The 16,744-nt window shown below is 37.6% G+C and overlaps 1 protein-coding gene across 1 annotated transcript; it reads left to right on the forward strand.

Annotated features, from left to right (window-relative positions):
- The first annotated feature begins 3,417 nt into the window (after positions 1-3,417).
- zdhhc1 (zinc finger DHHC-type containing 1) lies at positions 3,418-15,233 on the forward strand. The gene is given in 12 exon segments (XM_043245312.1): positions 3,418-3,969; positions 4,671-4,927; positions 5,062-5,237; positions 5,508-5,609; positions 6,450-6,577; positions 6,676-6,831; positions 9,014-9,135; positions 10,816-10,907; positions 12,183-12,297; positions 12,426-12,528; positions 13,449-13,511; positions 13,514-15,233. Coding segments are annotated over 11 exon segments (1,788 nt in total). The 5' UTR covers positions 3,418-3,969; positions 4,671-4,675; the 3' UTR covers positions 13,993-15,233.
- The last annotated feature ends 1,511 nt before the right edge of the window (positions 15,234-16,744 follow it).

Genomic DNA, 16,744 nt, shown 5'->3' on the forward strand with positions numbered 1-16,744 from the left:
AGCAGACAAAGAGACCAAGTGTCGTGACACCAAGATATTTTTTTTTTAAATCACATTTCAACCATTCTATTTTATGACACTGTGTTTATATTGATATGACATCAACTCTTGTTAAATTGAGAAATGACATGTAAGGAATGCTTTTACAATAGCAATGTGAGTACTGCTTAATCTCATAAAAATATTTGTTACCACACAAAACAAAAAATGTGGCACCGTACAGTAAAATTTCCAAATCATGGAATATTAATATTTGGTTCAATTAATAGCCTTAAAATAGCACTGCAAAGAGAAAGAATGCAATTACAAAAATTATCATGCAAAGTGAAAAGGACAATGTGCCTTGAGCCGTGAGGCAGACTAAATGTTTTAAAAGATGGTCCTAAAGCCACTATGTCAATGAGCTCAGTAAATTCGCATGGTGTATGGTTACATGCCAAATACAGTCAGTCAGAGTTCAGGGGTCCCCTCTTCTTTTGATTAACAAGACCGTAAACGTGTCTGACACATTGAGTTTCTGAGAAACGTAATATGTACTCATGCAAAGCACTTCATGTTTTATTCTGCTTCCTGATTCTAATTTTATCAGGCAAGGGCTGCAGTGTGCCAAGGCCAGAGCATGAGGTTCATATATATATATATATATATATATATATATATATATGTGTGTGTGTGTGTGTGTGTGTGTGTGTGTGTGTGTGTGTGTGTGTGTGTGTGTTTATGTTACTGCCAGATTCTCCCTCCAGTCTTCGCTCATCCTTGGCCTGGGCCTCTCAAAGACAGCAGTGATTTCTTCAGCCGTACAGTTCTTGTCAGGTCAAATCTCAGCTTAAGCCAATACATGTGTGGACCAGGATATAATGAACAAATTCTTAACAGCATTTCCTTGATTGTAAGAGAAAATCAGTGCAACCAGGCATTCAAATTGTTATCTTTATAGTTATCGTTGTTATTGTGAATGGGGCCTAAGGCTTGTTAGTTTTACTACAGGGGTTTAAGGGATCCCTTTGCTGAAGAGCTACTAACTGAAATCAAAGCTGAGATATTTAAGTTTTATATGTGGGAAAGTGTGTGAGAGGGTCATTCCAGACCCATATAAACTCACTGGCCCTTGCTTCATTCTCTGTTACCATTCACACCACTGCCAAGAGAGAGAGCCCAAACGTTCTCTTCAAAAGCAGTTTAGCTTTTACTGCTTGGGCCACATGAGCTCCACGCTCAGCCAAAAACTGTTAGCTAAAGTTTGTGACGTGCATGTCCGCTAGAACGGCAACTGGGATAGAAATAGAGCTCATTGTTCAGCAGATCCTGCTGGGGAAGTTCAAATTATAATGGAGCGTGCTCGTTGCAGCATTCAGATATTACTTACCACATTGGTAGAATGTCATGCTTGTTCTGTAGACGTGCTAAGAACGCCGTCACCCTTCCAGTCTCACCTCATTTGACTCCTTCTGGGGGACCACGGGGGTTGGAACAGGTGCATCACTAAATAATGCAGAAAACCCATGTTTGTATTGGACACAAACTCATCCAGAAAATGTTCCTTGAGGAATTGAATTGCTTAGCCAAAATGTTCCAGAACTCCAGATGTGCTCATTCACTGACAGGAGCCATCCCACCACAGGACAAGCTGGACATCATTGGCATAGCCAACTCGGTGTCACATTCCTCACACCCTTCCTCCCGAAGCAGAGAACAGACAGCACTTGAGTTCTTTCCTGAGTTACAACCCTTTAGGGGCCTGCTCGGATGCCGTTAACCGAGGGGTTTATCGGTCAGTCTTTGCACACCGTATGGTATTTCATTTAAATGAGAAGTAGGACTTTTAAAGGCTGGGGGTCTGCAGCGGGCCAGCTATGAATGATGTGTTTCTAATGGGTTGTTTCCACTTGCCCACTGGATAAGAGTTTTGTGCCACATGAGAATATGATCAGTCTCCATCAGGCCTTGTCACTTCAAGCACAATCCGGAGCGCAGACAAATTATGCTGAATGAAAACACATGGGATCACCCAGAGTTTACTTGAAAAAATGGTTCCAAGTCTGTTGTCTATCCATCCATGTACTGTAAATCAACTAAAATAATAATCAAGCCATCTAATAATTAAAATGGTCAAGTTCTATACTGGAAAGCCGATCGGCATGCAGCAGTTGCAAAACATGCTGTGCTTTTTGGTGGCTATGGCACAAATCCACAGCTCTGCTTCAGTTCACACATTGGAACAACAACAATTTTTTATCAGCACAAACTATACATGCTAATTATCATGTGTTCTCGAACTGATACGAAGCAGTATTATGGCTTTTTTCACACAGCAGAACGGTTGTCAATCCCGTATTTGAGTCCTTAGTTACGTTCACACACACATTTTTTAAGAGTATGACAAGCGCAGAGGCTCGACCGGACTCTTGTCTTATCAAAAAGTGATAAGACTTTAATTTTTACAGACGTCGTCATCTTTGATATTACTTCGGGTGATGTCGCTATGGTTACTTGTAAGGAATACTGGCTTGACTCCCGTTGCACATTCATACAGAGTTTTTAACATAGCTGCTGTGTGAACGAGACATTTCGAGACTCACACCTGTAAAGACAATTCGGTTGTCAACCCTGTGTGAACGTGGCCATTATAGAATTTAACACAAGAACCATATCTGTTTAGTAACCATAGTAATTTCAGTTAATCTCCTTTAGAACAAAAGACTCCCTACTCCTTTGGAAGGAGTTTCTCTTATGCCCCCAGAGGAATGTGTTGTTGTTGTTTTGGTTTTTTTTTAAAATAATGGTTATATAACGACCAAAACAAATGAGTTAGGGCCCAAGCCAAATGGTTAGAGTATCTACAAGATGTTCACATAACAGAAATGCAATGAAGCCTTAAAAATGCATTTTAAATATATGACTCGATACAAACAAACCTTTGTTCCTTGTACTAGACATCATTGCACCTAATCGAGTAGACATTTTATGTTTAGACATTTGGCATTATAGAATATAATTCACAGACATATATGGACAAGCCTCTCCAGAAAATAATACTTTACCTGACTTAAAAAAAGGAAAAAAAAAGAAACGTGAACTAATGTATTTTGCTAGTCAATATGTAACACTTAACATTTTCATGAAGAATGTTTTAAAGCATGATATTGGTGCCATCTCCTGGAAAACTGGCTACAGTAAAACACTGGAAAGATGTTAATGTTGTAAAGCATAAATACAGCACAAAGAAACGCTCTTGACGGAATAACTTCTACTGGTACTGTTAATAAAAATTATAATAAATAATAATGTGATCATTTCAGGTGTTATGAATTTTAAAAAATCTTCCATATCAACAAACAACTTTACACGTAAACATTTTTATTTGTTATTTAGTGCTGAGGACTTTTAATTTGAAATAAAACGTGTCGTGTAACGGTTTTCCCGGATGTGGGTGCGTCGGTCAGCTATTTAATACACAAATTGTCTGAAAATATTGGATTGGCTGCTGCTGCTGTTGTATGATAAAATCTTTTTACTATATTTGTGAAATCGTTAAAGTAGCCTCGGTTGAATAAAACGCTTTGGATATTGATCGAGATACGCGCGGTTGCTGTGAGATGTGATTTGTTTGCAGAATGGTTAGTTAACGGTACAGTCCGTCGTGCTCAACGCACACACCGAGCGCTTAACGTTTGGTCCGTTTTAAACATCATGTTTTTGGTGCTCTATTCTAAGTTAATTACTACAGCAAGAGGAGACTGATTTACCCACGAGATGAATTATTTAGGTTATTGAAACGCGGGCTACGGATACGGTAAATGAGTAAAGATAGAGCTAGCTGTCACTCGGAGCTGTTGCGTTGGTGCTGTGGATGAGGCTCAAAGATGTGTCAGGTTAGTGGTAGTTTTCGTTTCAAAAAAAAGCAGTGCAGGTAATGTTGGCTGATTCAGATGTGGCGGAGCAGTCCTGACATCAGTAACTGACCAGGTGGGTTTTGTGGTTTACCATAATTTAATGGTTGTTATAGTGGAACGGTGACCAGTAAAGTTATCTTCAGGTTTAATGCATTTTTGAAAAACTGTAAAGCAGTTATCTACAAAAACTTAGTTTGGATATCAAGTAGGGTAGCCGTAACATTTTAAGTAATTTTTTTTAAAAAACAAAAATCAGAAATACATTTAATGTTGTGAAAACAAAGCATTTAGAATCAATTATGGGCAGAGTATTCAAAAATATCATTCGAAACTGTTTAAAAACATTTTCATGACTTTATTTTTAGTGCTGTCAGACGATTAATCTCACCCAAACTAAAAGTTTGAGTTTAAATAATAGAGCGTGTGTGTACTGTGTATATTTATGTATACGTTTTTTTATATGTGACCCCGGACCACAGAACCAGTCATAAATGTAAATTATATTTACATCATCTGAAAGCTGAACAGTTTTCCTCTGATGTATGGATTCTTAGGATAGGACAATATTTGGCAGAGAAACAACTATTTAAATAATCAGAAAATCGTGAAAAATGCAGAAAATCATGAAAAAAAAAATGCCTTTAAAGCTGCCTAAGCAAAAAAAAAAAAGTTACATTTAATTAAGTACACACACACACACACACACACACACAGGAAGATGTTTTTAAGAAAGTTTGTAACTAGGCTGTTTTGGGTCACCATTGACTTCCATAGTATTTATGTCAGGAGTGACAGAAGGAGGCTCCCCTCTCATGGATGTCTGCAGCAAGAACTCCAACCGTACAGCCCCAGTGAGTGAGGGGGTACCCAGAAGAGCGGATGTGCCCCTTTGTTCTCGGACCAATGGTTGGAGCTGGCCTCCACACCCTTTTCAGCTCCTGGCCTGGCTGCTTTATCTCTACTTTGCTGTCACTGGCTTTGGTGTATTCGTGCCTCTGCTCCCCACACACTGGATCCCAGCCGGATATATTGTATCCTTGTTTTAAAGTTTGTCACATGGCCTTCTAAACTATTCCTGCACTCATCTGCATCTTATCAATATACATGTGTTACCCTGTAGCAAGCATTCAAAGAGTTTTGTGTCAATCTTTAACTCGGAGCTCAGTGTACAGGCATTACATTCATCTGTCACCTCTTCATGCACCTGATGGCCGTGTCCATTGACCCTGCGGATTATAACGTTAGAGCTAAGAGTTATAAGGGACCCATGCCAGTGTTCGACCGCACCAAACATGCACACGTCATCGAGAACTGTCACTGCTACCTCTGTGAGGTGGATGTGTAAGTATAGAAACAACTTTCTAGAAGTTTCATGCGCAACTTGACAATGAATGACAAATTACCACTTTGCATCTGACAGACTTTTTTGTTTACTGAATTGATGTTCTTTGGTGAATCTTGACACAGACGAGGATGGCTTACAGTTGTCACATTCACAGATACGCTACTTTGCTATCTGCCGCTGTACTTGATGCATTGCAACTTTTGCAAGCAGGTCTCGTAACTGGCAACATGTACATAACCGGTTACCTGTAAAACTCTTCTTTCCAGGGGGCCTAAATCTAAACACTGTAGTGCATGTAATAAGTGTGTGGCAAGCTTTGACCACCACTGTCGATGGCTGAACAATTGTGTGGGCAGCAGAAATTACTGGTGAGTCGTTTTGACTTCCTCTTCTCTGTCTATCATTATGTGGGTCCTTTTTTGACGTTCTGTCGTTTCTATGGACAGCAGCTGGTAGAGAGATATTTTAACTGTTAGAGTCTTTAACTGTCAAGGATCCTGTGTCCAACTATTTAGAGAGAGATGTAATATTCATTTCATTTTACAGTCTGTCTGTCACCATATACAGTATGCTTATGAGAACCATTTTATGACATATGTAATGTTTTCTCAAATGGAAGTCATAAAGCGATCATGAGATCAAGTTATGTTGCTTAGCATTACATACAAACACTCGTTTCGTTTGTGAGTTTAATTTTCACTGGTTTTTCCACTTTGACATTATACTAGGAGTAAATATAATTGCAAGTACACGTCACCTAGCAGTCATTAGAGTATTAGTAGACCGTCTGTTTTATTTATATATATATATATATATATATATATATATATATATATGGGTCTACAACATACTGACAATGGGAAACCTTGCAAGTATATGGCAATTTATATCAATATCAGTATAAGGAAGTGTAACCACTTTCTCATCATCACATATCCTAATGCTAAAAAATGTGTGATAATCACAATCAAATCATCATATTAGAATGATTTCTGAATTATCATGTGGCACTGAACTGAAGTAATGGTTGGTGAATATTCAGTTGTGCTATTAAAACAGGAGCGTATTAAAAAAAGAAAACAGCCTTAAATTGTAATAGTATTTCACAATACTGCCATTTTAACTGCATTTCTGACTTCAAATAGTAGTGTAATGGCCAAACAGTGTATTTGTTAATTCCTCTTTTTCTCTCTTTATATTTGTCACAGGCTGTTTCTTAACAGCGTGATCTCTGCTCTCCTGGGGATTGTTTTGGTTGTAGTTATCGCTAGTTATGTTTTCATAGAGTTTTTTTTGGACCCATCAAAACTTCGTTCTGACAAGCACTTTCAACAGGGTAAGAGGTGTTTTATGGGCATGTTTGAGCGCACTGAAAAGTTGTCCGCACTTTAAAACTCTTAATAACTCCGATTTTTGTTTTGTTTTTATCTGCAGTAAGGAATGAATCCGTGGTGTGGTTTGTGTTTCTGCCCGTGGCTCCGGTCACCACAGCTGGTCCAGCCATTCCCGCTTTAGCAGGAGTCACCATCACTCTGGGCCTACTGTCTGCACTTTTGCTGGGACACTTACTCTGCTTCCACATATACCTCAGTGAGTACACTCTTTTACCTACAAATATTTAAAAATAAGCTTTTGTCAGCAGAGTTATATTTTTTCGCACGCTTATTTGTTATTGTAAAAACAATAATGTTGTGAAATATTATTACAATTTAAAATAAATTTTCTATTTCAGTACATTTTAAAATGTAAGCAGAAAGATTGCCCTTCCTGCTTTACTAATAGCTGTGAAATCTGTTCACTTGGTTTTTTTTTTAACTGTAACTAGAGAAATTCAGATTTTACCTGCTTATATAAGGCCACTGTTCTGGACCATGACTGTTGTTGGAAAAGGTTCATTTTAACGGACGAAACCAGATCAACTGGCCCGTACATGCTCACTCAATGGATGGACGATCTGATAGGATTACTTCCAGAGTGACTCACATCCAGCGTGTATAGTTAAGACAAACTCATCTAGTCATGAAGATATATTTCAAATTCAGCAGGCCGCTATTTTTACAGCTACATTATTATTCCAGCCATAATGTATATACACTCACAAATGCACAGGCATTATTTCATACACGACTTAACTTTAATCTTTAGATATTCCCATAACAAGAAAAGACAATACTTTAGTTAACCTTTTCTGATAAGAAGTGTGAGCTGCAAGTGGGAGCAGTTTTGACAATTGTTTTTGTTCAGTCTGCTTGTTTTATCCCATTTTACTAGCGCTGTCGTCTGGCAGTAGCGTCAGGTATGCATAAAAAATTCCAATTGAAGCCTCTGCTGCACAGATTTGTGCACCCTACATAATAAGAAGATATTTTAAGCTCCTTGTGTCGCAGAACCTGTACTTTTTTTGAATTGGCCGCCTCCAGTTTTCGCCTCCAGCTAGTGATGTGACGTAATTGTGACGTCGGCCCTAAAAAAAAGCCTATTTTTTTGGATGGCAAAGAGTTTTAAACGGCAATTACATCACTCTTTAGTGTCACATGATAATTCATAAATTATTCTAATATTAAAATATTGAAAACAGCTATGCTGCATAATTCTTTTGTGGAAACTGATATATTTGACATTTCAGGACTCATGGATAAAAAATAGTAACAATGTAAAAATATTTCCGGTCAGTTTTGATCTATTGAATAGCTGAATAAAAGTGTAACTTTCTTTACAAATAAATCTTACTGAATCCTACTTTTGAACAGTAGTGTATGCAAGAGTATTCCCACCAATGCGCACCTCTGCCTTTAATACTGACCTAGGAATAAACTCAAATGCCATGCCTTGCCTGATTAATAATGCACTGAAAGGAATTTAATAGGAAGCTGAATGCATTAAAAGTCTGTGCAGCATGCTTTGAATTAAAACGTGTATATATTTGCATAGATCATTACACGTATATCTTTGAAGTAGGGTTTTTTTAAATAGGGCACCTAGCTATTTACCCCCCTGCGCCTTTTGAAATGCAGGTGCAAGTGTATTCCTCTTATGCCTTGTATAATCAGGTTAATATCTACACAATGCCAGCAATTGGGTTTAAGCTCAGGTTTTGGTGTAGTCTCAATTCTTCTGTATAATAGATACAGCAGCTTGATTACCATGAAACAGTCCCTCACTGCCACATGCTGTCCACCTTTAGCTCAGATCTGTGTAGCTCAGTGCCAGCCTCAGTAACCATGACAACAAAACACCACAGGCAAGATCAGTGCATTTTCTGAAGCCATGCCGAAAAGACAGTTATTTTGGGATCAGTCTTTCATTCTGAGGTTATTTGATCTCATTTTGCTTTTTTTGTTAAGTTAAAAATTAATTAAACATTTTCCTCTGTGGGTTTGCCGGTTTGAAGTATAGCTTATGACTTGGAACCAAATCAAATAAACAATGGTAGAAATATAAATAGAAAAAAAAAATATAGGCATTTAAATGATATATTCTACAGGGAGCCATTTAATGCATGAGTGGCATCTCACCGTGTGCCACAAGGGGGCATTCTTAGAAAATCCAGTGGCAAAAGAACTTGGCTTCAACTTATTTTTTGAGATCAGACAGAAACAAACAACTACACTTGTACATATCATTCATATCATCAGGCAAAAAAAGTATAATAAATAATTTTCAGATATGATTCCTGTCCTAGATGACGTTGTAAATGTTGTGATGTGTATTGGTGATTTAGCAGTAGATATTTTGTATCAGATTCAGTCTCATTTCTTGTTCTCTACTTTAGTGTGGAACAGACTTAGCACATATGAGTATATTGTGCGACAGCGGCATCGGCAAGAGGCCAAAGATTCGAGAAAGCCCCCTCCAGAGAATGAATCTGGGATTCCCAAGATGAATCTATTTAAGGTACAATACAGACAAAAACAAATGTTTGTAGTGCAGCTAAAGCTGGTTATTTGCATTGTGATGATCAACATCTGTACTGTACAGTAATGCACTCTCAACAGATCTGTATTTCCACTTATTGTTTTCATGTAGATATTATGTATGCAAATAAAAAAATATATTTTTAATCAAAAGTGCGAATAAGGGGATTCTTACAAAAACAAAACAAAAAAAAAAAAAGTACTAACCTTACTAACTATCGAATGGTGTTGTATGTAGATATGGCCATGACACCACACTTCCAAATTCCTATTTTATTATGGTTTACGTCTTTTGAACCTTTTAAAGTAATACATGCATGTTTACAAATCAGCTTCCCCATGAATGCTTATGTACTGAAATTGAATATTGACGATTTCGTAGGTGTTGCCCACATACGTAATCATCAGGGTGGCTAGCTCATGGCAACCCAGCTGTTGTAACAACCAGGTCGTTAAAACAAGCTTGTGTGCGGACGAAATCATCTGTGCAGTTGCTTCGCAGAGCAATTAACACATTCCCAGGAAAACCTCTCCAACGGGCTACTGTCAGATCCTCTCAGGGGCGGTGCATTGAGCTCACACTGAGCTATAGGAAATGAGCTCACACCATGAGTTCACTTCCTGCCACAGCGTACATGTTGTGTGTTCTAAGGACAGTGTGAAGCTGCCTTGATGGACCTTTAGCTCTGTGCTTTAAGGCTGTAAGCAGGCATAACAGTAACATTCAGCTCTTTGACGGAACTGTTTTTAACATTTATAATAAGAAGAAATGTTATTTGGACCCCATATGCATATTAGAATGATTTCTGAAGTGTCATGTGATGAGAGAGAGAGAGAGAGAGAGAGAGAGAGAGAGAGAGAGAGAGACCGAGAGAGGGAGAGAGATATTACTCTTGCCTTCACAGGAATACATACATTTTAAATTGTGAAATGTAATAAGAGACTTCTTACAAAACAAATCTTACCAATCTCAAACTTTTGAATGGTAGTGTACATATTACTATGAAGTATGTAACATGCAATATATTCTAAATGTTGACCCCAGCCTTAACTCAGTAGTACATCTCATGAGAGCGCTTGAGAGGTGTGCATGGGACTTCACTGTTCGTTAAGATCTGTTTGCTTTGGCTCACCATGTAGATTATTGTGTTGGGCAGGGCTGGCATTTCACTAATTTCATGTTAGCACATACACGCATCTAATCAGTACCTCACACCCATGACACACAAATTTGAGCACATATACTCACAGCTTCGATACTTCGGTTCTCAAAAAACATGCATCCATTCATATACACACTTGTGCAAATAAACCTATTGTCGATCTTACTGAATGATGGTTGAGTTGCAAAAATAAGCAAGTCCTTGCATAACTGAAGAACTGAAGATTCACATGTTATTTATTGAAAAAGAAATGGCTGGTGGTACATATATTCAGCTAGTTTGACTAAATGTAATATGGATGAAATATTGGCATAATTTTTCCTTAAGGTTATACACTAGGGTGGTACACTAAAGGTCATTCAGCTTCTAATGTGAATAATGAAACATAAAAATACTTTATATTTTATGTAGGACCACTACACATTTTCAAAGCAAATGTATCTCTTGTATTTTTTTTTACTATGTTTGATTTAACTTTCATTGTTATTTTGCTGCAGCAGCAGGTCAGTTATAGCGGGACATTTGGCTACACCAATCCTGAGATGGAGGTAGAGGATCCAAACGCCATGAGCTCCCAAGAAGGATCAGCGTGAGTTTTGCCAGCATATTGAGACCTATTTAAATATAATATTTAGCATATTTAAAAGTATCACATTTACACCCTCACATTAGCATAAACTATGTTTTGATGCTAATTTAATATAATACAAAGAATAGTGAAATGTACATACATTTAAAAAAATATTTATTTAATTTTTTTAAAATCAAGAATCAAGGCAAAAACATTTAGAACATCGTTCTGCCCCAAAACTTTGAACAGCTGAGAGTAGTGTTAAAATTTGGCCAAACAGCTCATTGTTAAAGCAAGCAAGTGATTAATTGTCACCCACTTTACATCATGAAGAAATAATTGAGCAGAAAAACAATCTTCCTTTCACAAAAGACCAAGACTTGGCTTTCTCTCCCCCTAAGCCTGCCTGCATTAACGTCTTCAGTTCAGCCAAATCAACATTACTCTGCACATTTTCTTCCAGTTGTGGCTTCAGGGGATGATTGATTCCTTTAACTGTGACTCCAAAAATACAGATAATCTCATTTATTTTATTGGCTAATTATGGTATCATGTCAAGCTTTTTGAGAACTCAGCTGGAACTGAAGGAAGGATATTACTGCTTTTGTGGGGCGGTAAAAAATGTGAGCTAGAGGATCAGTTGTAGATTAAAACATTTCTGTATCTGAAGGAACTAATCCATTAGTTCCTTTATATATCCGAGTCCATTTCTCTAACTTTTTTTGTTACATTTTTTAGGCTTCTAACTAAACCAGCTGTACAGAAGCAGATGCCCGTTTTGTTCATGTGTCATATTGCTTAATAAGAAACAGTCAGCATGAATACTGTTTTATAACAGAGATTACAAAACAGGCTTTGACATTATTTCTTATGTCATAGGGGCAGAATTGTTCCCCATGGAATTTCACTTTCCAGATTATTTCGCAGTGAATGCCTCATTGTTGAATTGTTTATTCAGTAAAACATTTAATTTGTTTTAGTTTAAAAAAGGTAATGAAATATGAATATAAAGCTCTGCATTTTGTTTAGATCATAATAGTCTGAGCAATAAAAATATTGCTAATATGGAAGCTAAGATCTTGTTGTTTCTATTCTGATTTCTATTCTATACTTGTTAGCGGACGTTTCTTACAGTAACTGCTGAACATCACCTGTTTGGTGATCAGCGAGTCCGTAACATTTTTATCAGTCATAAGAAATGAACATGGAAGACAGTGGATGTATCTTCTTTTGAAGAAATTTTGTGGATGCTATAGAATCTGAAGTAAATGAGTAATGGGTGTCTCTCCACAGGCGTTATGGCAATGGCAGGGTCAGAGGCTCATCTGAGCACATGGGTGAAGAAGAGCTCCTCCCTGCTGTCATAACAGAGAACAAAGCATCTCCTCACCCTCACAAACACACACAGGTGTGACACATTAGCACACATACCACAACCACCAGAAAACCATACAACCAGAGCCCTGTACACTCTAGTGAAGTTGCAATGTCCATCTGTCTCAGTATGTGCCAAAACACTTTCATTTATTTCCATAGAAAAAAAAGAGGAAAGTGCGCAAGCTTGTAGCCGAGGTAAACAGTGACAGGTCCATTGAAACCAGCGCCACCAAAGGCATGCCAAAGACTTCTGCTGAGCAGGGTAAGTCAGGTGTATACAGTCAGCCGGTGACTGTGAAATTTGATATATATATATATATATATACTGCTTTGAAGTCTGAGGTTGGAAGCCTTTTATAAAGGTATATATATGAATGAGCCAAGGAGACTGAAGATCATAACAGGACAGGATATAAATAATTATTAAAAAAGTTATTATGATATAATATTAAACAGTGTGGTAGATCTTTATCACTGAACAACACCCTGTCTGCTCTAGACTGAAGTATAGCTCTAAGAAGGATAAAAGCACAGTATGACAGTTTAAAACCAATAGTGCAGTTGTCTTTATCTGATTTATAAGTGTTTAGCCTCTGTTTTGTTGCTTAGTTGTAATTACAGAGTTTAAATAGTTCTGTGCTCCTAATCTGCCTGTGTGTAACTACTGAAGCCTATTTCTGCCTCTTATGAAAAAACATCCATTAATAAATCATAATTATGACATGAAAGGGATTCTAAATTAGACTTCTAAACTAGTTCTCACCATGAATAGAGCCCTAGACACTAGAATGGCATTATTAGAAAATAAATGACATAAAGCGTCATATTTATGAGATAAAAAGTCATAATTATGACAAAAACAATTATTTTAATTGACAAATTGAAATGAAATTAGAAACGTCAGGAATTAGTCCTAGATGTTATAATTATTAAATACATTTTAGCTTTTCATCAAAAATTGACTATCTTTAATTACTTTTTGTCGTAATTACGAGATTTATTAATCTCAATTAATTATTTATTAATAAAGCTTTTTTTTCTGAGAAAGCTGAATAAATTCTGAAATAACTAGCAAAAGCTTTAAAAAAAACATATATGGTGTTTTTCAGTGGTCTTGATGTTGGTGAAACGGTGTGTGAGTAGTCACCTTTGTGATTTGTGTTTGTGCTTTTACATAAATAGAGTCCTCTGTAGCTGCCGCCACTGTGTCCTCCTCTCTTGGTCAGCGCTTACCCTTCCCAGCATTCCCCTGCGGGCCTCCCTCCCCCCTCTTGCACCCGTACAAGCCGCCGGTCCCCCTGCTGAGTATCATTCTGACTCCGCAGAATCTCTGGAGGAGATCCCTGTAGCAATGGCACGGCTTGGCAGCGCAGCTTTGGCCAGCGCTACTACTACTGCTGCTGCGTCTGCCACCAGCTATTCCTCTTCTCTCCAGTGCACTTTGCCTTCCTCAGCACCTGGACAAGCTTTACCCTTCCCCCAGCCCAGGACCAAGAGGAAAGCAGTCATTCGGAAAGCTGCCGAGCAGCGGTTTGAGATGGTGTCCCATAATCCATCCATGTTCGTGAGTCGAGAAAGTGGAGAGCCTGCCATGCCCCAAGAGGGCGTTATCACAGAGGAAAGTCCCCGTGTGGCCAAACGCAAACAGACAGGTAAAAAGAGAAATATGGAGGACACTAAACCCAGCTCTGGTGTAGTGACTACTACAGAAATGCATCATTACTAATCAGGACTCACTGGGCACTTGTTTCTCCATTTAAAAAAAAAAAAAAAAAAAAAAACTTGAGCTGCTTTAGAAGAATCAGATAAAAACTGATGTAGCACTGTTGCAACCTATGCAAACACCACTGAATGTCAGCAGTAAGAACCTTTTGCTGGACGTCATTGGTCAGTGTCATTGGGTCTGAACACCACATACTGTATAAAGTTGCATATAGATATGTTTGACAGTGGGTCATGAGGTCCCCCCTCAGATCAGACTCTCTTTTATATATATATAAAATATTTTCATTCATGAAATTGTTGATTGTGGATTGAAGCCTTGGACTTAAGCCTCAACTTATCATGAATCGTTTGAGGAATCCATGACACTAAAACTTAACTAATTTATTTAGCCTTTCATTAACTCCAGTACATTTTCATTACAACCTTTGCTGTAGCGTTGCACAAATACATTCATTGCTGTAGCATTGCACATCCTTAATGCAGTGCTGCCCTTCTTAATTATTTATTTACATATATAAAATGCCAAAGTTTTAGTTTTCTATGATGAATCACGCATGACCACTGATATCACTTTCAGGGTTTTTAGTTCATATTTTTACATGAATGTATATTAAGTTACCTTATTTTTAAATTATTGTTGTTAATTGTTGCTTTTCCTTTTTGTTGTTTTTATCAGCTTTTATGTCTGTGTTTGGGAGAATTTGAGTTATAGTGCGTACTATAGAATGTACTTCTAGTGGTATTCTACTCAAGTTCTTTAGTCACTTTCTAAATAAAGATCTTCTATTAAGCAGTGCCACATGATGTCGGCCCTTATGAATGAAGTCCACTCCCTCCATCTCAAATGCTGCTCAGACAACCCAGTTACACAGTTGTTTATCTATCAACAGAAGCATTCTTAGTACATGATGTTTTGGGAAGGGGGGTGGCTGAATGATGACCTGATGAGGAAGCAATATGAAAATGTGTGTGCTTTTTCTTCTTCTTTTTTTTTAATGTAAAAAAATAAAATGCATTTCACTTCAACTGTATTCCCACACTTTTTTTTTTTTTTTTTGCATTACCATTGTTTTAAATGCGTCTGTCATCTGTGTTACCTATATTCTGTGTGTTTGTTTTTAAATCAAATCTGAAATATTTTTTGCGAAATTCTCTTTAATAAAATTGCACTGCAGAAGACTCCTGCAATATTCGTGGTGGGAAAAAGTCACTCGTTCTTTAATAAAGACAATAAAAAGGAAATGCCTCTCAGACTCAACCTATGTTTGCTTCGAAAGGAGTACTATCTTGTCGCTTACAATTTGAAATGTTATTTGTTTTAGCGATGCGTAAAAATATATTTAAGTATGATCAAAATAACCGTTTGTTTTCTGGTTCATTTAAGGAAATGGAACAAAGTATGCGTCCTATAATACATTTACTAGATCATCTAGATATCCCAAGCATGTGAAAAATGTGCATATGGTGCACGGTACATATACTTGAGAGACTGTAAAACTCAACACGCTTTTCATTGTCATTCCTGTAGCTTTTCCCCGGTTTCACAGGCAAGGCTTAGGCCTTGTCCTAGATTAAATGTAAATCTGCGCTGCTTCTATAAAACGATTTGCACTAAATTACATGTCGGGGACCTTTTTTGTCTTAAGATGAACACCAGTAATGCTTCTTTCTAAGACATGTTTAAAAAATGTTAATAATTGATTGTTAAGCCCCTCCCCTCGAACGCAGATGAGCCAATAGCAGTCGAGTATCAGCTGCACGGAGAGTAGAACTCGGAAATCTGTGGGTTTCCAGCGATAAAGAAACATTGAAAGACCTGAAGCTCGCATCGTTTTTGTGCTTCAAAAAAGGAAAAAAAAAAAACTATGTGTGTGGGGTACTTGTAACACTGATTCCAGGTATCCTGAGAGGATAGGCATTATGATTTATTTTATTCAATTTCCTGAAACCAAACAAAACAGAGCAAAATGTCCCTAAGCATTCAACCGTTATCCAAATGAGGACATAAACGTAAATTTTCTGGGTATCATACTCTTTAAGTTTCAATTTTAATCTGCTTGAGCAGAACTATAGAGAGGTCTGTTCTCGTACAGCGTGGGTCAAAACACAAAACAACTACACCGTCTCTTCACATTAAACTGGTAACTTTACATTAATGTAATTGTAATTCCGCAATATGAGGAACCTCTGCTTGCCTGGTGATCTGAAACCCTCGCCTTATCCACCGTATTTAACTTTACATATTTTATCAACTCCGTGGACTATTTAATTCACATTTGGTGGCCTTCTGTGTCCAAAGGTGTGCAAAAGCATTGTGGGACAAGGTTTTCACGCTGAAGCTGTCACTGTAAAACAGTGAGCAACTCCATTTGTTTGTCCGCGGGAGCGACGGTAGCTAAGGGGGCGGGGCTTACAGATAGGTCAATTGTTGCCCTGTTTTTACGTGTCCTGAATCAATAATAGATTTTTTCCCCCCTAAGGTTATTCCCTTTTAAGGATATACAGCCTGTACTGCTGTACACGTCATTTCATTCAGAATCCAATGCAAAAATAGTCACGGGTGTCTATAGCAACACTCGGGTAATACAAATACATGACAACTTGCAGACTTGGATGAGAAATGATCCAAATATTTAACACTGACATCTAGTGCAAACTACACACGCTTTAAGAAGAACGTTAGAATTTTTTTAAACGATGTAATTGTACAACTCTACCGACAAAGAACATTCAGTGCCTTAACCTGCACACAG

The sequence above is a fragment of the Puntigrus tetrazona genome, chromosome 7 (assembly GCF_018831695.1).
Source record: "Puntigrus tetrazona isolate hp1 chromosome 7, ASM1883169v1, whole genome shotgun sequence".
Lineage (NCBI taxonomy): Eukaryota > Metazoa > Chordata > Actinopteri > Cypriniformes > Cyprinidae > Puntigrus > Puntigrus tetrazona.